Genomic DNA, 21,653 nt, shown 5'->3' with positions numbered 1-21,653 from the left:
ACTCTGTCTCAAAAAAAAAAAAAAAAATTCTTGACTATTTTGATAATAGCTATGGTCACCGCCTATTCTAGAGTATTGAGTATATTAGCTTTCAAACAATTTAGACAGGGAAGATAACAGAGTTTCTCTGAAAATATTTAAAATGTAATTCTGGTACTTGCTAATAAATATAAGATCATTAGTACAAAACTATTAATAATATGGTACTCATTTTCTACAGCAGTCCTATGGTTGAAACACTCTGTGAAAATAAAGAGGATCGTCCGTGTGGAAAAAGCAGTAGCCCGATTCCTGATCTTCATACGAACCTGGAAACTCCTACTGGATTAAAACCATGTGACTGCAGTGTGTGTGGGGAAGTCTTCATGCATCAGGTCTCCCTTAATAGACACATGCGGTCTCACATGGAACAGAAACCAAATGAGTATCACGAATATGGAGAGAAGCCACATAAATGCAAAGAATGTGGGAAAACCTTCACTCGCAGCTCCAGTATCCGAACCCATGAAAGAATTCATACTGGAGAGAAACCATACGAATGTAAAGAATGTGGCAAGGCCTTCGCATTTCTCTTTTCCTTTCGAAACCATATAAGAATTCATACTGGAGAGACACCCTATGAATGTAAGGAATGTGGGAAGGCGTTCAGATATCTTACCGCTCTTCGGCGCCATGAAAAAAATCACACTGGAGAGAAACCCTACAAATGTAAACAGTGTGGAAAAGCCTTTATCTATTACCAGCCTTTTCTAACCCACGAAAGGACTCACACCGGAGAGAAACCTTATGAATGTAAGCAGTGTGGGAAAGCCTTCAGTTGTCCCACGTACTTACGGAGTCATGAGAAAACTCATACTGGAGAGAAACCTTTTGCATGTAGGGAATGTGGGAGAGCCTTCTTTTCTCACTCAAGCCTTCGAAAACATGTGAAAACCCACACCGGAGTTCAACCTTATACATGTAAGAAATGTGGGGAAGCCTTCAAGTCGTCTAGTTCCTGTCAAGTGCACGAAAGAACTCATTTTGGAGAAAAACCCTATGAGTGTAAACAATGTGGTAAAGCCTTCAATTCTTCAAGTTACCTTCAATTGCACGAAAGAGTTCACACTGGCGAGAAAACTTACGAATGTAAAGAATGTGGTAAAGCCTTTCTTTATTCCACTCACTTTCGAATCCATGAAAGAACCCATACTAGAGAGAAACCCTATGAATGCAAACAGTGTGGTCGGGTCTTCATTTACTTCAGTCACCTTCGAAGGCACGAAAGAAGTCACACTGGAGTGAAACCATGTGAGTGTAAGCAGTGTGGCAAAGCTTTCACTTGTTTAAATTCCCTGAAAGTACACAAAAGAATTCATACTGGAGAAAGACCCTTTCAATGTAGACAATGTGGTAAAGCCTTCAGTTACTCAAAGTCTCTGCACGTGCACGAAAGGACTCATACTAGACAGAAGCCCTAAGAAAGTAAACAGTGTGGCAATGATGTCAGCTGTATTAGTTCCTTTTGGATATATGAGAGTACTTATGCTGGAGAGAAATTCAAGGAATGTAAACGGTGTGATTAAGCCTTCAGTTGTCCTAATTCACTTTGAAGACATGACTCATGCGGCAATTAAATATTTGACAAATATGGGAGGCACTTCCACTCTCCTGTAGGATTGCAAATATGCGAATGGACTCCGTGGACAGAAACCATATGAATGTAAGGAGTGTGGGAAAGCCTTCACTTCACAGAATCTTTTAAAGACACCTGAGAATATATACTGAGAGAAACTGTAAGGAGAAATCTTTTTTTTTTTTTTTTTTTTTTTTTTTTGAGACGGAGTCTTGCTCTGTCGCCCAGGCTGGAGTGCAGTGGCCGGATCTCAGCTCACTGCAAGCTCCGCCTCCCGGGTTTACGCCATTCTCCTGCCTCAGCCTCCCGAGTAGCTGGGACTATAGGTGCCCGCCACCTCGCCCGGCTAGTTTTTTGTATTTTTTTTTTTTAGTAGAGACGGGGTTTCACCGTGTTAGCCAGGATGGTCTCGATCTCCTGACCTTGTGATCCGCCCATCTCGGCCTCCCAAAGTGCTGGGATTACAGGCTTGAGCCACCGCGCCCGGCCCCGAGGAGAATTCTTTATCCATCCCATCTTTTGTGGTTTTTTTTTTTTTTTTGAGATGGAGTTTTGCTCTTGTTGCCCAGGCTGGAGTGCAGTGGCGTGATCTCAGCTCACTGCAACCTCTGTCCCCGGGTTCAAGTGATTCTCCTGCCTCAGCCTCCTGAGAAGCTGGGATTACAGGCATGCGTCACCACGCCTGTCTAATTTTGTGATTTTAGTAGATGTGGGGTTTCTCCATGTTGGTCAGGCTGGTTTCGAACCCCCAACTTCAGGTGATCTGCCCGCCTTGGCCTCCCAAAGTGCTGTGATTATAGGTGTGAGCCACAGCTCCCAGCCTTTTTTTGTCTGTTTTTTGAGATGGAGTCTCACTCTGTCACCCCAGGCTGGAGTGCAGTGGTGTGATCCTGGCTCACTGCAACCTTTGCCTCTTGGGTTCAAGCAATTCTTCTGCCTCAGCCTTCCAAGTAGCTGGGATTACAGGTGCCCACCACCATGCCCAGCTAATTTTTATATTTTTAGTAGAGACAGTGTTTCACCATGTTGACCAGGCTGATCTTAAACTCTTGACCTCAAATGATCCATCCACCTTGGCCTCCCAAAGTGTTGGGATTACAGGTGTGAGCCACCACGCGCAGCCCCAGTTCATTTTACTTTTTTTTTTTTTCTTTTGAGATGGAGTCTCACTCTGTTGCCCAGGCTGGAGTGCAGTGGCATGATTTCAGCTCACTGCAACCTCTGCCTCCCAAGTCAAAACACTCTTCCTGCCTCAGGCCCCCCCAGTAGCTGGGATTACAGGCACATGCCACCACGCCCAATGAATTTTTATATTTTTAGTAAAGATGGGATTTTACCGTGTTGGCCAGGCTGGCCTTGAACTCCTGACCTCAGGTAATCCACCCACCTTGGCCTCCCAAAGTGCTGGGATTACAGGCATGAGCCACCGCACCTGGCCCCCAGTTCATTTTAAAACCATGAAACCACCCACGCTGGAGAGCAGCCTTCTTTAATGTAAGCAATATGGGAACATCTTCAATTACACGTGCAGCCATTGTCGAGATTCTTCGTAGGAAGAATTAAAGGAATGGGGAAGAAGGACTTGGGTCCCAGCAGGCCTTTTGTGGCATCCAGTCAGAAGTTAGGAAACACCCTCTAGGGCAGTGGCTGCCCTCAGCTCACACACATGACTGGATAGAAGTGAGAAGACTCCCAGAATCTGCCTTTAAGTTTCCATCAGTGTTCTTGGGTCAGACTGTAGGAGTGCTGTGCTTCTAACCTGACAGTTCTCCTCAAGTGGGATATGCCTATGGACATCCTAATTCACAGGCATTGTCAGCATCGCATTATTCCAGGGCTGTTTTGAGGTCATCTCCAGCTCCATTTCCCATCTCAAACCTACACTTTGGATACTTACTGGGAAACATGTTTAGAAATTCACATGTAAATTTCTCTGTGGCAACCCCAGGTGGCTCTGAGGTGAGAGGGCTGAAGAAGCAGAACCTGTGTCATGGGACACATGCCCCTTGACCACACAGCATGCACTCTCCTGCAGTTACCAGCCCTGTATCAACCACCACAGTCAGAATAATCTCAAAACTGCTAGTGGAGTCACAGAGACACACTCTGCCATGTCTTAGCTGTAGGACACTCAAACTGCTTACCTCCCCTAACTTGCTTTCCCCATTTTCTGGCACGTTCTATCCTGAGATATTCCGCAGCATATGCACGGATGGTGCTCCGGCCTTCTCATGTCAGTGCATGTCATGTGCATCCTGCTCCAGGACTGGTTTCCTAGCCTCCCACTAAGAGTAGCACCTGGCTGTTTTTGGAAAAGGACGCACGCTGCAGAGCTCCAGCTCTGTTGTGTATGGGAGGCGCTGGCGTCAGGGTTCACAAGCCATGGAACTACCTTGCTTCACATCATATGGCAAGGTGAACTCAACTCCCAATAAACTGCTTGCTGGAGCCACCGAATTCTCCCTTTTCTGAATTGCACAGGCATGATAGGTGTCGGGTCTGTCCTTTGTTGGGGTCAGTCCACCCTTTTCTTAGAGAGCAAGTCAGTGTGTTCTAGAAGGGAGGTGGCAGCATTGAGGGAAACCAGGTCACCATCTACCCTCATAACAACTTACGGTCTCCCTGGGTCCCAGAAGTGATCTTTCTGTCGCTTGGAGACCTGTAGTCGGAATTCTCTAGGCCTCTGGCCTCCACCCTCCTCCAACAGCAGGGATGGGTCAGGTGGCAGCATCCAACACCACGGTGAAGATACTAGGGTCCAGAGGCTGACTGGAGCAAGGTTTGCTGGCAGCTGAGGCCTCAGTGGAAGTGATGGCTACCGTGGAGATGCAGTGGAGGACCCAGTGGCTGAACCAGGAGATACACACCTTTGCTTCTTTCACCAGGAACATTTATGGTAGTTTGAGGGGTTGGAACATTATTACTCAACCCATTTCAGGTCCTTATTTTCGCATTCTTGGGCTGTCATGTTCTGCTTTTGTAGAGACATGATTATTGTACTGTGGGAGGTCGGAAAGTTTGAGATTCCTTCACTGTCAGAATGGGCTCAAGGAGCCATCTTTTGTGATAGGTGTTGGGGAGCTAAGGGGTATCTCTGCTACATGGAATGGGAGTGAGAACATTCACTTTTTGAAGGACAAGTATATGTGGGTCTGTGATGACGTTTGTGTAAAATCCATTTGTGTATGTGTCTGTGTGAGTCCTAATATTCAGTAAATATTTTCCTCTGTGTAACACTCTCTAATAGGTATAGTTAACAAAGCTGTGCTAATATCTCTGTCCCCTTGATCCTGACATTCTGGAAGACAAGAAAGCAAGCAAGAATATATATGGCACTGTGGTGGTTATTCCTGAGGAGCCAGAGAAACCTGGAGAAGAGATCAGAACATCTGGGGTCCTTCTGTCTGGGAGCATCTTTTAGTATCTGGGCTGTTACATCTGTGGGTTTGTGAGTTTGTGTTTGTCCACCTGTATGTACAGTGACAAAGTGTGTGGTTTTTGTATATTTGTCCAGAGGGCTGTGTGTATATATATATTTTCAAATATGGAATGCTTTTTTTTTTTTTTTCTTTTTTGAGATGGAATCTGTTGCCAGGCTGGAGTGCAGTTGCGTGATATTGGCTCACTGCAACCTCCACTTCTCGGGTTCAAGCGATTCTCCTGCCTCAGCGTCCCAAGTAGCTGGGACTATAAGTGTGTGCCACCACACCCAGCTAAATTTTTTTGTATTTTTAGTAGAGATGGGGTTTCACCATATTGGCCAGGATGGTCTCAATCTCCTGAACTTGTGATCCATCCGCCTCAGTCTCCCAAAGTGCTGGGATTACAGGTGTGAGCCACTGCACCTGGCTGGGTTTTTTTTGGAGGGGGGGTTGTTTGTTGGTTAGTTGTTTGAGACGGAGTCTCACTCTGTCACCAAGCTGGACTGCAGTGGCATGATCTCAGCTCACTGCAATCTCCGCCTCCCAGGTTCAAGCAATTCTCCTGTTTCAGCCTCCTGAGTAGCTGGGATTACAGGCGTGTGCCACCACACTCAGCTAGTTTTTTTATTTTTAGTAGAGATGAGGTTTCACCATGTTGGCCAGGATGGTCTCAATCTCCTGACCTTGTGATCTGCTCACCTCGGCCTCCCAAAATGCTGGGATTACAGGCTTGAGCCACCAGGCCCGGCTGGAATGCTTGTATTTTCTTGCCTGATTTCCCTGGGAACACCCCCCCTTAACATTGAATGGAGCTGGTGAGAGCAAACATCCTTGTTTCTGATGTTAGATATTAAAAATACGGTTTTTCACCATCAAAGATTTTGTTGAGTTTTTCATATATGCTTTGTAGCAAGCTGAGTAAATTCTATTCCTAGTTTATTGTGGGTTTTTAATCATAAATGGGTATTATGTCAGATGCTTTTCTGCATTGATCAAGACTGTCATTTTTCCATCATTTCCTAATGTGGTGTATTCCACTGATCAGTTTCCATTTGGTGAACCATGCTTACATTCCAGGGATAAATCTCACTTGGTTATATTGCATAATGCTTTGAATATATTGCTTTATATACTTCGCTGACATTTATTTCAAGATTTTTGTATCAGTACTCATAAGGGACAGGAATGCCATCTTCCTTGCTCTCACACCATGTCACATTTGCTTGAGAGCCCTGCATTGTTCTCCCTGAGACCTCATTTTTGTAATAAGCCTTTTCATATTCTCGGTGTGTATGTGCACCACATAGCCATCAGTGTCAACATCCAAAGCACACCTTTGGCCGGGCGCGGTGGCTCAAGCCTGTAATCCCAGCACTTTGGGAGGCCGAGACGGGCGGATCACAAGGTCAGGAGATCGAGACCAGCCTGGCTAATATGGTGAAACCCCGTCTCTACTAAAAAATACAAAAAAAACTAGCCGGGTGAGGTGGTGGGCGCCTGTAGTCCCAGCTACTCGGGAGGCTGAGGCAGGAGAATGGCGTAGACCCGGGAGGTGGAGCTTGCAGTGAGCTGAGATGCGGCCACTGCACTCCAGCCTGGGCGACAGAGTGACACTCCGTCTCAAAAAAAAAAAGCACACCTTTTCAGGCAACCATAACAGCTGGCACTGTCAGCAGGATGTCTAGATGTTGGTCACCACGCAATGTTTCAGCCTTCCCTTTCTCTCAGGTGCTAACCTGCTCTGCTATCTGGTGGCCAGCATGCTCCTTTGAGCTGCTGCTAGTTGCTGCTCTGTGTTCCATTGTTGAGGCCGAACAAACTTCTGTTCCAGATTTAGCCAACCAAAGATGGCAGTTTCTATGTCTTTTTTTTTTTTTTTTTTGAGACGGAGTCTTGCTCTGTCGCCCAGGCTGGAGTGCAGTGGCCGGATCTCAGCTCACTGCAAGCTCCGCCTCCCGGGTTTATGCCATTCTCCTGCCTCAGTCTCCCGAGTAGCTGGGACTACAGGCGCCCGCCACCTTGCCTGGCTAGTTTTTTGTATTTTTTAGCAGAGACGGGGTCTCACCGTGTTAGCCAGGATGGTCTCGATCTCCTGACCTCGTGATCCGCCCGTCTCGGCCTCCCAAAGTGCTGGGATTACAGACTTGAGCCACTGCGCTTGGCCCAGTTTCTATGTCTTTGGCATTTAAGAGCAGGAGTATCGGATTTGGGTCCTCCTTAAAATGGTCTGGGGCTAGGAGTTTTCAGTTTGCCTTTCTATGTAGAATGAAGCTGGGACTGATGCTAGGTGTTGGCCTTGTCCTGTAGGTCTGGTGGTGGGGGCTGGTGGTGAGATTTTATCTTGTGCATGTTGGGGCCCCATTGGTGGTCATTCCTGAAAAAGCAGTCATTTGAAAATGAGAAAGAGCCAGGCGTGGTGGCGGTGGCTCATGCTTGTAATCTCACCACTTTGGGAGGCCAAGGCGAACAGATCACCTCAGGTGAGGAGTTTGAGACCAGCCTGGCCATTATGGTGAAACCCCATCTCTACTAAAAATACAAAAATTAGCCAGGCATAGTGGTGGACGCCTGTAATTCCAGCTACTGGGGAGGCTGAGGCAGTAGAATCTCTTGAACCTGAGAGGCAGAGGTTGCAGTGAGCTGAGATGGCTCCACTGCACTCCAGCCTGAGTGACAGAGTAAGACTTGGTCTCAAAAAAAAAAGGTGACAAAGAAGGCTGGGCGTGGTGGCTCACACCTGTAATCCCAGCTACTTAGGAGGCTGAGGCAGAAGTATCACTTGAACCTGGGAAGTGAAGCTTGCAGTGAGCTAAGATTGCCCCACTGCACTTCAGACTGGGCAGCAGAGCGAGACTCCATCTCAAAAAAAAAAAAAAAAAAAAAAAGAGGTTCTGAGCAGAGGAAAGACTGATCTGATTTAGGTTTTGTGTAATTATCCTCCAACTACGGGCTACAGGGTGTGGGTCGCTGGGTGGGTGGGTTAGGTGGACAAAACTGGATCCTAGTGCCTCACACCCCTTTAAAACAGATAAAAAGACGTAGTTCACGATCAGGGACGTCCTCAGTGATGCTCTGCTGGTCCCACAACCTGAGCGCTTTTTCCAGATGCTTTGACTTTGTACTTCTGCTCCCACGCAGCCAACGCCTGAACTGCAGCAACGTCCTGCAGACCCAGTTTCCTTTTTTGGTACCAGGCGTATGCAGGGCGTGGACAAATCCTACAATGAAACCAGTCAGAGACTGCCCTAGAGAAACTCATATGCCGGGATTTAGATGTTTGTAGGATAACATCATAAGTAACAGCTTTGCAGGAAATTGCAAACCACACGTGTTCCAGGGCGATTCTCAGAGGAGGGATCTTTGGGCAGTGTCTCCAAGGACCAGTAAGAAAATTTCAGAAAGACACAAGGAAAAAAACATTCTAGGCAAAGTGAAAACTGACATTGATACCCCGACCCCAACCCCTCTTAACTGCTACTTCCGACCTGGGTCATGGAGTTACCATTCAAGCCCTATACCCAATACTCATCCTGAACTACTTAACTACTTATTTATATATGTATTTATTTATTATTATTATTTTTTTGAGACGGAGCCTCACTCTGTCACCTAGGCTGGAGTGCAGTGGCGCGATCTCGGCTCACTGCAACCTCCACATCGTGGGTTCACGTGATTCTCCTGCCTCAGCCTCCTGGGCAGCTGTGATTACAGGCGCCTGCCACCATGCCTGGATAATTTTTTTTTCTTTTTTTTCTTTTTTTTTTGGAAACTGAGTCTCGCTCTGTCGCCCAGGCTGGAGTGCAGTGGCCGGATCTCAGCTCATGGCAAGCTCTGGCTCCTGGGTTTACGCCATTCTCCTGCCTCAGCCTCCCAAGTAGCTGGGACTACAGGCGCCTGCCACCTCGCCTGGCTGGTTTTTTGTGTTTTTTAGTAGAGATGGGGTTTTACCGTGTTAGCCAGGATGGTCTCGATCTCCTGACCTCGTGATCCGCCCATCTTGGCCTCCCAAAGTGCTGGGATTACAGGCTTGAGTCACCGCACCTGGCCTTTTTTTCTTTTTTTGAGACAGAGTCTTGCTCTTGTTGCCCAGGCTAGAGTACACTAGCATGATCTCGGCTCACTGCAACCTCCACCTCCCGGATTGAAACAATTCTCCTGCTTCGGCCTCCCGAGTAGCTGGGATTACAGATACGTACCACCACGCCTGGCTAAGTTTTGTATTTTTAGTAGAGATAGAGTTTCATTATGTCAGCCAGCCTGGGCTCGAACTCCTGACCTCGTGATCTGCCCGCCTTGACCTCCCAAAGTGCTGGGACTACAGGCGTGAGCCACAGTGCCCAGCCCCACCTGGGTAATTTTTGTATTTTTAGCAGAGACGTGGTTTCACCATGTTGGCCAGGCTGGTCTTGAACTCCTGACTGCAGGTGATCTACCCACCTTGGCCTCCCAAAGTGCTGGGATTACAGGCATGAGCCACCAAGCCCAGCCTACTTATTTCTTCTCACTCCCATCATCCCGATTGCCACCACCCAGGTCTAGACACTCACCTGGGTACCTGTCAAAGTGTCCTCCTTGGTCTCCCAAACTTGAATTCCTAGTCATTCACCCCAGCACCAAAGGGACATTTTTCTGTCTCTCCCCTGCTCACACACCTCCCATCGCTCCCTAGTGCTCTCAAGTGCAAGTCCAAGCTCCTCAGCCTGGCACCTGAAGTCTTGAAGACCCAGTTCTGCCTGTCCCACTGTATCATTAGCATGAATAACTAGAAAGACATTAATAAAAAGAATAGCACTACTGCTGTTTATTGAGTGCCTACCTGGTGCTTAGACATGTGTCTTGCAGTTTCAAGGTGCATTCACAACAGCTTTATTATCTTCGTTTTATAGAAGGGGCTATTGAGGTTCAGAGAACTCAAGGGACTTGTCCAAGGTCCCCAGCCTAGGTGTGAACTCAATTCTTTCCAACTCCAAAGCTCAAGCCTAAACCCAACACTGTGTCCCCTGCATGACAAACCTCTACTGGGATAGGTTTAACTTTCTTGCCATTTCTGTCTTTTACTCTTCTTGAGCCACTATAACAAAATACCATACGATTACAAAATAACAAAATATAATATGATAACAAAATACGATTCTTGACACCACAAAGTCCAAAGTCAAAATGACAGTAGATTCTGTTCTTGGTGAGGGCTTTCTTCCTGGCTCAAAGATGGCTACTTTCTGGTTGTGTCCTCAAGTTGGGGAGAGGGCATGGGGGTGACAGGAAGAGAGGTCTCTGGTGTCTTTTCATTACTATTATTTAGTAGTAGTAGTAGTATTTGAGATGGAGTCTCACCCTGTCGCTCAGGATAAAGTGCAGTGGCACGATCTTGGCTCACTGCAACCTCTGCCTCCTGGGTTCAAGTGATTCTCCTGCCTCAGCCTCCAAAGTAGCTGGGATTACAGGTGCTCGCCACCACGCCCGGCTAATTTTTGTATTTTTAGTAGAGATGGAGTTTCACCATTTTGGCCAGACTGGTCTCGAACTCCTGATCTCAAGTGATTCGCCCACCTGTAATCCAAGCACTTTGGGAGACCAAAGCCCTCATGGATGAGGTGGTGAAAGCAACTTCTAGGGGCTGCATTACCATCATAGGTGGTGGAGACACTGCCACTTGCTGTGCAAAATGGAACACGGAGGATAAAGTCAGCCATGTGAGCACTGGGGGTGGTGCCAGTTTAGAGCTCCTGCAAGGTAAAGTCCATCCTGGGGATGGACGCTCTCGGCAATATTTAGTACTTTCCTGCCTTTTAGTTCCTGTGCACAGCCCCTAAGTCAACTTAGCATTTTCTGCATCTCCACTTGGCGTTAGCTAAAAGCTTCCATGTCAAGATTCAGCTAGTGGTCGAGAGATGCAGTGCCACGAGCCCTTAAACAGTGACGCGGCATCTCAGCTCATCTTTACTGCACCCTGGATTTGCCTACATTCTTCAAGATCCCGTTTGAATTTATTTTTTTTATTTTTTATTTTTTTTTGAGACGGAGTCTCGCTCTGCCGCCCAGGCTGGAGTGCAGTGGCGCGATCTCGGCTCACTGCAAGCTCCGCCTCCCGGGTTCACGCCATTCTCCTGCCTCAGCCTCCGGAGTAGCTGGGACTACAGGCGCCCGCCACCTCGCCCGGCTAGTTTTTTGTAGTTTTTAGTAGAGACGGGGTTTCACAGTGTCAGCCAGGATGGTCTCGATCTCCTGACCTCGTGATCCGCCCGTCTCGGCCTCCCAAAGTGCTGGGATTACAGGCTTGAGCCACCGCGCCCGGCCCCCATTTGAATTTCTTAGTGACTAAACCACTGTGCATTCTAGAGCTCATATATTTATATTTTGCCTGTTAAAAAAAAGTGAGCCGTGTTAGCTTAGTTCTCTTTTGATGTAGCTTATTCTGATTAGCTTTGTCACCGTTTTACTACTTAGCATGGAAACAAGATGAAATTCCAGGCCGGGCATGGTGGCTCACGCCTGTAATCCCCCACTTTGGGAGGCTGAGGTGGGCGGATCGCGAGGTCAGGAGTTTGAGACCAGCCTGGCCAACATGGTGAAACCCCAGTCTCTACTAAAAATACAAAAATTAGTCGGGTGTGGTGGCACAAGCCAGTAGTCCCAGCTACTCGGGAGGCTGAGGCAGGAGAATCACTTGAATCAGGGAGGCAGAGGTTGCAGTGAGCCAAGACCACGCCATTGCACTCCAGCCTGGGTGACATGGTGAGACTCCATCTCAAAGTAAACAAACAAACCCCCCAAACCCCAAAAACCCCCACAGGACCATTCCACACAATCTGCTTAGCCCAAGTGACAGCCTCAGCATACTTCTTGCTGCTTTCAGGACCACAGTCCAAGCCCATCCTGCCAGCAGATATGCCAGAAGCCACAGTGGCTTGGCCGGTCTTGGCATTCTCATCAAACTTGCCAGCAGCGACAAAGTCAACAGGCAAGATAATCTTCACACCATTCTTCTCAGCTTTAGACATTAGGTCTTTGACAATCTTGGCTCCCTCTTCATCAAACAGAGAAGTGCCAATCTCCATGTTGTTGAGCACCTTAAGGAAGGTAAAAGCCATTCCACCACCAATAATCATCTCATTGACTTTGTCCAGCATATTCTTGATCAGCTGGATCTTGTCTGCAACTTTAGCTCTGCCCAGGATGGCCAGAAAGTGTCGCTCTGGGCTCTCCAAGTCCTTGGCAAAGTAGTTCAGCTCCTTCTTCATTAAAAAAAAAACCAAAAAACAAAAAACAAAAACAAAAAAACAAAAATACCACCAGCCTTCTGTGGCAGATTGACTTCTGCCATGGAGCTGTGGGCTCTGTGAGCAGTGCCAAAAGCATCACTGACATAGACATCCCCTAACTTGGGAAGTGAAGCTTGGAAAGCTTCTAATTTGGCTGGCTCGGCTTTAGCCTTGTTTCCGGAAGCATCTTTTCCTTTCCCTCTTCCTCCACCTGAAAGCGGAGGTTCTCCTGCAGGATGACAGACCCAGCAGCTGGGTTGGTACAGGTTTTCTCCACTTCTGGGCCTACACAGTCCTTCAAGAACAGAACATCTTTGCCCAGCAGAGATTTGAGTTCTGCAGCAACTGGCTCTAAGGAGTACTTGTCAGACATACGGACACCATCAGGCCGGCCTAGGTGTCTCGTAAGAACTACTGACTTGGATCCATTGTCCAAGCAGAATTTGATGCTTGGGACAGCAGCCTTAATCCTCTGGTTGTTTGTTATCTGGTTGTTCTTCATAGGAACATTGAAGTCGACTCTCATAATGACTGGCTTCCCTTTCACGTCCAGCTTGTCCAGGGTCAGCTTGTTAGAAACCGACATTTTGGAAATACAGCTGGGGAGAGAACTCGGTGATTCAGTGAGGGGAGCTGGCTACCGACGTGCTCCGGAGGCTTGCAGAATCCAGTGGTGTACTTTTTTTTTTTTTTTTTTTTTTGAGACGGAGTCTCGCTCTGCCGCCCAGGCTGGAGTGCAGTGGCCGGATCTCAGCTCACTGCAAGCTCCGCCTCCCGGGTTCACGCCATTCTCCTGCCTCAGCCTCCCGAGTAGCTGGGACTACAGGCACCCGCCATCGCGCCCGGCTAGTTTTTTGTATTTTTTAGTAGAGACGGGGTTTCACAGTGGTGTACTTTTTAACAAAAATGTATTTTGAGGTCATTGCAGATTCACATGTAGGAAATAACACAGCCATTTTCTCTCAGTGGTAACATGTTGCATAGCTGTAGTACAATGTCCCAATCAGGAAATTTCATCCCGCCCACCTCCCTCAACTGAATGAACAAGTACAGAGAGTACACTGTTCACAGAGGTGGTTCAACAATTCTACTTCCAAACAGTATTTCCTACCAGTTTTTTTCTTTTTTCTTTTCTTTTTTGAGACAGAGTCACTTTTTCACCTAGGTTGGAGTGCAGCGGCACGATCTCAGCTCACTGCAGTCTCTGCCTCCCGGGTTCAAGCGATTTCTCATGCCTCAGCCTCCTGAGTAGCTGGGATTACAGGCGCTCACCATCAAGTCCAGCTAATTTTTGTGTTTTTAGTAGAGACGGGGTGGGGTTTTGCCATGCTGGCCAGGCTGTTCTGGAACTCCTGACCTCAAATGATTTACCAGCCTCAGCCTCCCACAGTGTTGGGATTACAGGCGTGAGCCACTGTGCCCAGCTCGAACAGTTATTAAAAGTTATTTACAAAAAGTATTATTCGCCAGGCGCAGTGGCTCATGAATGTAATCCAAGCCTAGGTGAATGGATTGCCTGAGGTCAGGAGTTCAAGACCAGCCTGGCCAACATGGTAAAACCCTGTCTCTACTAAAAATACAAAAATTAGCTGGGCATGGTGGTGCGTCCCTGTAATCCCAGCTACTCAGGAGGCTGAGGCAGGAGAATCACTTGAACCCAGGAAGCAGAGGTTGCAGTGAACCGATATCGTGCCACTGCACTCCAGCCTGGGCGACAGAGTGAGACTCTGTCTCAAACAAAAACAAAAACAAGCAAAAAACAAAACAAAAAAACAGTGTTATTCTACTACTACTTTTAAATACATGAAGCACTTCCAAATATCTAGAAAGACTAGATATTTCATATAACTTGTCCACCATGTACACAGCACTGTTCAGTAAAGTTCCACACGTGTAACCATGGTTATCATCTAAGGTATCTCCTAAATATGACCATTTTGGGCCAGGCGCAGTGGCTCACACCTGTAATCCCAGCACTTTGGGAGGCCGAGGCGGGTGGATCACGAGGTCAGGAGATGGAGACCATCCTGGCTAACACGGTGAAACCCCATCTCTACTAAAAATACAAAAAAATTAGCTGGGCGTGGTGGTGGGCACCTGTAGTCCCAGCTACTTGGGAGGCTGAGGCAGGAGAATGGCGTGAACCTGGGAGGTGGAGCTTGCAGGGAGCTGAGATTGCGCCACTGCACTCCAGCCTGGGTGACAGAGCGAGATTCCGTCTCAAAAAAAATTTTTAAAAAAAATGACCACTTTGGCCTTGAACAATTCCCTCCTTACTTCTTTCTCTCTGCTTTCAATCCAGTGGACAAGTACAGGCATGTGTAATGCTTAGAGATGGTTGAACAAATTCCTATCCAAAAGTCATTCACAGAAGACAAGTTTCCTATGAATTTCAACACAAAGTGTACAAAATATGCTAAATTTACTAAGTACTTTATCATACACTGGCAACCTCTTTAACATCTAGCAATTAGATGTTGCAAAATTAGGATGCATTTGCCCATTATATATGCTATATAGAGAGCAAAACAAAGTGCACAAAACATATAGAAAAATAGTGTCTGAAAATGTGCAAGTATGAACACACTGATCTTTTGAGATTTCTTCCCTCCCACCTCCTCTAAACTATCCAACAAGTATAGACAGTACTACACTGCTCACGAAGGTGGTTAAACAATTCAATTTCCAAAAGGCAGTGTTTCCTATAAATTTTAACAAAAAGATATTTACAAAGTGATATTTCACTACCTCTACATTTAATATACATGGGACACTTCCAAACATCTAGGTAGACTAGATATTTGAAGTAAGGAGTTAATTTGTCCACTGTGTAACAGCAGTCTTGAATAAACTGCAAACATGTAACAATAGTTATAATTTGAAAGTGTTCGAAATATGAACATTCTGGCCTAGAACCCTTTCTGTTTCCATCAACCCAGTGGGCAAAAATGCCTAAATTTTCGGAAGACAATATTTTCTAGGAATTTTATTATTTATTTATTTATTTATTTTTGAGATGGAGTTTTGTTCTTGTTGCCCAGGATGGAGTGCAATGACACATGTAGAGTTAGTAAACTAATATATTTTGTACCTTTTGTTTTAAAATTCCTAGGAAAGGCCAGGTGCCTTGGCTCGCGCCTGTAATCCCAGCATTTTGGGAGACTGAGGCCAGCGGATCACCTGAGGTCTGGAGTTTGAGACCAACCAGGCAAACGTGGTAAAATCCCATTTCTACAAAAATACAAAAAAATTTAGCAGGGCATGGTGGTGGGTACCTGTAATTCCAGCTGCCCGGGAGGCTGAGGCAGGAGAATCGCTTGAACCCACAAGGTGGAGGTTTCAGTGAGCTGAAATCCCATCGTTGCACTCCAGCCTGAGTGACAGAGTGAGAAGCTGTCTAAAAACAAAATAAAACAAAAACCCAGGCGTGGTTGCTCACGCCTGTAAACCCAGCACTTTGGGAGGCCAAGGCGGGTGGATCACGAGGTCAGGGGGTCGAGACTAGCCTGACCAACATGGTGTTGTATTTTTAGTATGTATTTTTAGTCTCTACTAAAAATACAAAAATTAGCCGGTCGTGGTGGTGTGCGCCTGCAGTACCAGCTACTCGGGAGGCCGAGGCAGGAGAATTGCTTGAACCTGGGAGGCGGAGGTTGCAGTGAGCCAAGATTGCTGAGACAGTAGAGGAGTTCTTGAACCCTTGGGGAAGCCGGGTCCAAGTGTACTGAGTAGTGACACCTGACTCCCGATCTTCCCACTGAAAGACAAACAGCTTCTGGCTCTCAGGAGCTATTCTGATGCTAAAGAAAGCATCTTTTAAGTCCAGACAGGTAGTGGCAGCAGCACTAACAATGTGTAAGGGTTAGGAACTGTTGGGTACAGAGTCACTGTAGCTTGGTTGACCAAGCGCAAGTCCTGTACTGGTCGGTAGACCTTGGTCCCTGGCTTAGGGACAGGCAGGAGCGGGGTGTTCCATGGAGACTGGCAAGGAACTATAATTCCATAGGCTTTCAAGCGCCTGAGATGAACCTGGATTCCCAGCTTCTCTGGGAACCCGATACTGCTTTTGTCTAATTGGTTGGGCCCCAGGCTTAACTTCTATGAATACAGGGGCTTGGTTGACCGCCAGTCCCAGAGGGTTATCCTCTGCCCATACTCGGGACCATCACTTAGCTAGAGCTGGTTTTATCTCTTGAGCTGGCTGGGTTAGAAAAAGTCTCCATTCTTCTTCCTGGGGGACCGTAAGGGCCATGATAACTCCTGTTCCCGGTAACTTTCGCTGTAAAGAGCCCTGTTTTGTAAAGGAGATGGTGGCTCTCAGTTTGCTAAGTAAGTCTCTTCCCAGCAAGGGCAAGGGACAGCCAGGCATGTACAAGAACTGGTGAACTATCTCAGGTCCTACCACCGAGCAGGTCTGTGATAGACAGAAAGCCTGCTTAGTGGAAACTCCTGTTGCTCCGATTATATCAATGGTTTTCTTGGATAAGGGGGCACCCGGGGTGGCCACTACTGAATGTTCAGCACCAGTATCGACCAAAAACTTAATGTCCTTGCCCCCAGTTGTAATCCTGACTGTGGGCTCCTTGGGGGCACTTGAGCCCGGTCCCCTTTAGTTCAACAGCCCTTCAGCCAGATTGAACAAAGCTCCCTCGTCTTTATCTGAGGTCTTTTGTTCAAACCATCTTGCTTTTCCTTCAGTTGGGGACACTTATCTTTCCAATGTCCTGTTTCCTTACAATAGGCTCACTGGTTACATCGCAAGCGTGGGCGATTAGACTGGGTGTTCTTCCTGGAACCCCCCTTTCCCTCTCCTTTCGGGAGAATTCCCTTAATGGCCGCAGCCAGTAAGTCGGCGTTTTGCCTAGTCTAGCATTCATCTTCCTTACGGCTTTCTCTGCAACTTGTTGCATCTCTATTCATAACACTTTATTGGCTATTTCCAGTAACTGTGAGGTATTCATACCTGCAAACCCAGCCTGTTTCTGCAGTTTTCTCCTGATATCTTCCGTGCTTTGGCTAACTAAGGCCATGTTAATCATGCGCTGATTTTCAGGGCTATCTGGATCAAAAGGAGTGTATATACGGTAAGTCTCACACAGTCTTTCATAGAATTGCGCTGGACTCACCTCTTTTCCTTGGATGACCTCAGAGACTTTATTTACATTTGTAGCCTTTTGAACCCCTTTCTTTAGACCTTCTATTAATGCCTCACGGTACTGTCTTAGCCTCTCCATGTCTGGTCCCTCGTTCGGGTCCCATTGGGGGTCTGTTCCGGGCAGTTGAACTCTTTTTTTTTTTGAGACGGAGTCTCGCTGTGTCTGCCAGACTGGAGTGCAGTGGTGCAATCTCGGCTCACTGCAAGCTCCACCTCCCGGGTTCACACCATTCTCCTGCCTCAGCCTCCCGAGTAGCTGGGACTACAGGCGCCCGCCACCACGCCCGGCGAATTTTTTGTATTTTTAGTAGAGACAGGGTTTCACCATGTTAGCCAGGATGGTCTCGATCTCCTGACCTCGTGATCCACCCACCTCGGCCTCCCAAAATGCTGGGATTACAGGCATAAGCCACCACGCCCGGCCTGAACTCTTATATATTCTTAGGGGTTTTGGTAATCAACTGGGATGTGCTCCTCTAGCCACTTAGTTGCCGCCTGGAGCGCCCTTTGCCTTCATGTGTATTAAAGAGGTACATGAGCAGCTGGTGGCAATCAGCCCAAGTAGGATTATGAGTCTGTATAAATAGTTTGGAGCAAGTCAATTAAAACTTGAGGCTTTTCAGTGTAAGATGGAGTATTATTTTTCCAATTGAGGAGGTCAGCGGAGGTGAAAGGTTCATACACAAAGGCATGCCTTTCCACCATGTGTCCATCCTCATCTACCCCAGTATATCACTGCTCTCTCGGGGGCATTTGGATTCCAGTCTTGGGCCATAAACGAGCTGCCAAGGGAGGAGTTTCTCCTGTGGCTTCACTTCCTCTCTTGTCTACTCTGGGTGGCTAGATAACTACTCTGGGTGTGGTTATCTGGTGGAGGTGGAGGTGCTGTGGGCTCAGGGGTGGGGAGCCCTTCCTCCCGATAAGGAGAGGGTATTGCTGGTACCAATTCCTGCCACGATTCTCCTGGTGTTGGGTTGGACAGGACTTTTGGTGCCGACTTCCCTCGGCAGGTGGAGCGAGAACTTTCCTTAACTAACTGTCCCTTTGCTACTAGTACTGCTGCTGCCTGTCCTCTTAACCACTGTGGGGGGTCCAAAACTAGCTGTAACCAAGAATCTATATATGGGAACTGATCTGGGTACCCTGACTTACAGGTTACCCTGTGCCATACCTTCGAGATAAGGGACCTGTCCAGGCTTCCTTCTGATGGCCAACCCACCTCTAATGCTGGCCAGTCTATCTCACACAAAGTTCTAAGTTTTCCTGGTGTCATGGTGACTCCATAGTCTCCCTTAAATCCCTTTTTGAAATTTTTCAACATAGTTCCTAGTGGGGTGGATTTACTTTGTGACCCACATTTCCTCGAGACAAAACACCACACTTACACCACACGCACACCATAAAACAAAGAACGGGTAAAAAGGGCACACACACACTTTTACAGTTTATGCCAAACCAGAATCAAAACCAAAATCAGAGTATCCAGAAATCTAAGCCACGTCAAAACCAAAACCAAAGTATCAAGCAATCCAAGTCAAGTCAAAAACAAAAACCAAAGTGTTGGTACAGGCGCACGGTGGGTGATCAGGCCATGCTTCCACTCAAATGGAGTAGGCAAGTTCCCAAGACCAATCCTGTCAAGCAATTCAAACCAAGTCAAAACCAAAACCAAAGTGTGGATAAAGGCACGCTGTGGGTGATCAGGCCACGCTTCCACTCAAATGGAGTGGGCAAGTTCCCAAGACTGGTCCTGTCATGTAATTTAAACCAAGTCAAAACCAAAACCGAAACCGAAGTGCCCATAAAGGCACGCCATGGATGATTAGGCCACGCTTCCACTCAAACGGAGGGGGCAAGTTTCAAAAACTAGTGTTACCAAGTTTTAGATGTCCAGACTCCAAGTGCCTGTTCCTTCCCGGTGTTCAGCCACGGGGGCCTGCCACACACTGCTCTGGCGAGGCATCCCACCGGGTCAAATGCCTACCTGGGAGGGCTCTCAGGATCCGCATCACTCGGGCTGGTCGGAGTCCCCCCCAGGGATGTTCCACAGGGCAGGCTTAAGCCGCCTAAGGAGCTGCCTTGACCATCCACCAATCACCTCACTTCCCGGTCAGGGAACCAAGAAATGTAGCAGGATGAGCCGCAGACAAAACTCCTCAGACACCGAGTTAAAGAAGGAAGGGGTTTATTTGGCCGAGGGCATCGGCGAGACTCCTGTCTCAAGAGCCGAGCTCTCCGAGTGAGCAAGTCCTGTCCATTTTAAGGGCTCACAACTCTAAGGGAGTGTGTGTGAGAGGGTCGTGATTGAGCAAGCGGCGGGTACGGGACTGGGGGCTGCATGCACCGGTAATTAGGTCGGAACAAAACAGGATAGGGATTTTCACAGTGCATTTCTATACAATGTCTGTAATCTATAGATAACTGATTAGGTCAGGGTGGCCCAGGGTGCAGCGCCGGGCTGTCTGCCTGTGGATTTCATTTCTGCCTTTAGTTTTTACTTCTTCTGTCTTTGGAAGCAGAAATTGGGCGTAAGACGATATGAGGGGTGGTCTCCTCCCTTGGTTTCACCATTTGGCCAGGTTGGTCTCGAACTCCTGACCTCAGGTGATTCACCCACCTCGGCCTCTCAAAGTGCTGGCGTGAGCCATCGCACCTGGCCAGGAATGTGGATTCTGAGAAGCTGCAGAGCTGTGAAAAGCAGGAGACCCATCTGCAGATGTGGTTGGGTGGGGGCAGAGGGTTCTGTCTTTTCTGAGGTTGTACCTTTGGCGCCTGGGGCCATTTTCTGGGCAGTGTTTTGGTTTTAGCATCCATGGGGTCGCTGGGGTCAGGCTGTAATTTGTATACACGAATTAAAGCTGTGAAGGTCAGGTTTAGTGAAAGACTGGTTTGCCTTGTCCCCCGGAGAAAAGGTTTGGGAACGTGACAGTTTATTTAGGTCACAACTTTACAATGACTGCAGGTGAGAGTTTCCTGCTGGTACAAATGAAGGGTTTTGAAGGAAGGAGTGTTTCCACATTGTGAGGAGGGGACTGGAGGGCACCTTGAGCTCCTGGAGTTGAATTCTTAAGTGTCCCTGTCTCATCACCAGGTTCTGATCCACACTGGGGTTCCATTTCAGCAGTTAGAGTCGGCTCCCAAGCTTGGGAATTTTTTTTTTTTTTTTTTTTTTAATCTTGCTCTGTCGCCCAGGCTGGAGTGCAATGGCACTATCTCGGATCACTGCAACCTCCCATTCCCGGGTTCAAGCGATTCTCCTACCTCAGCTTCCCAAGTTGCTGGGACTACAGGCGCCTGCTACTACGCCTGGCTAATTTTTGTATTTTTAGTAGAGATGGGGTTTCACCATGTTAGTTAGGCTGGTCTTGAACTCCTGACCTTAAGCAATCTTCTTGCCTCCGCCTCCCAAAGTGCCGGGATTACAGGCGTGAGCCATTGCACCCGGCGCTTGGGAATTATTTTTAACCTTATGATTGTGGGTTTTCCTTGTGAACTGCGGGTGAAGCAGGCTGCTTGTCTGAGGTAGTTCAAGTGTTTGCTTTACTTCTCTTGGTTTCTCTCTCTTTTTTTTTTTTTTTTTTTTTGAGACGGAGTCTCGCTCTGTCGCCCAGGCTGGAGTGCAGTGGCCAGATCACCGCGCCCGGCCTTCTCTTGGTTTCTTTACAGATGATCGCTGTCATAAAAACTCCAGTTTTTCGCCGGGCGCGGTGGCTCAAGCCTGTAATCCCAGCACTTTGGGAGGCCGAGGCGGGCGGATCACGAGGTCAGGAGATCGAGACCATCCTGACTAACATGGTGAAACCCCGTCTCTACTAAAAAATACAAAAAAACTAGCCGGGCGAGGTGGCAGGCGCCTGTAGTCCCAGCTACTCGGGAGGCTGAGGCAGGAGAATGGCGTAAACCTGGGAGGCAGAGCTTGCAGTGAGCTGAGATCCGGCCACTGCACTCCAGCCTGGGCGACAGAGCGAGACTCCGTCTCAAAAACAAAACAAAACAAAACAAAAAAATATAAAAAAAACTCCAGTTTTTCCTATGCATTTAATAATTTTATTTCTTTGTCGGTTTTAATTTTCTTGCCTGAAAGAAGCAAGCCCTCCTCCCTCCTGTTACACTGTGGTCCGGCCTGCCCTGGGCGGGCCTCCTACTCTGAGGCCAGCGGATGGCTCCACTGGACGCCGAGTCTGTCATTCCCTGTGCAC

General features: G+C 47.6%; 1 protein-coding gene and 1 pseudogene across 2 annotated transcripts in view; one reads left to right on the top strand and one right to left on the bottom strand.

Annotated features, from left to right (window-relative positions):
* ZNF490 (zinc finger protein 490) overlaps positions 1-5,914 on the top strand; it is a 33,736-nt gene extending 27,822 nt beyond the window's left edge. Inside the window, exon 5 of one of the 2 annotated variants that reach the window (XM_002801083.4) lies at positions 221-5,914. In XM_002801083.4, the coding sequence (XP_002801129.1) occupies positions 221-1,460 (1,240 nt within the window). In that variant the 3' untranslated portion in view covers positions 1,461-5,914. The remainder of the gene's footprint in view (positions 1-220) is intronic. The other variant, XM_015123028.3, reaches the window with a different exon arrangement.
* A 4,970-nt stretch (positions 5,915-10,884) lies between these two features.
* LOC717564 (phosphoglycerate kinase 1 pseudogene) lies at positions 10,885-12,885 on the bottom strand (annotated as a pseudogene).
* Between the last annotated feature and the right edge of the window lie 8,768 nt (positions 12,886-21,653).

The sequence above is a fragment of the Macaca mulatta genome, chromosome 19 (genome assembly GCF_049350105.2).
Source record: "Macaca mulatta isolate MMU2019108-1 chromosome 19, T2T-MMU8v2.0, whole genome shotgun sequence".
NCBI classification, from domain to species: domain Eukaryota; kingdom Metazoa; phylum Chordata; class Mammalia; order Primates; family Cercopithecidae; genus Macaca; species Macaca mulatta.
This window is presented reverse-complemented; position numbering and strand designations above follow the sequence as displayed.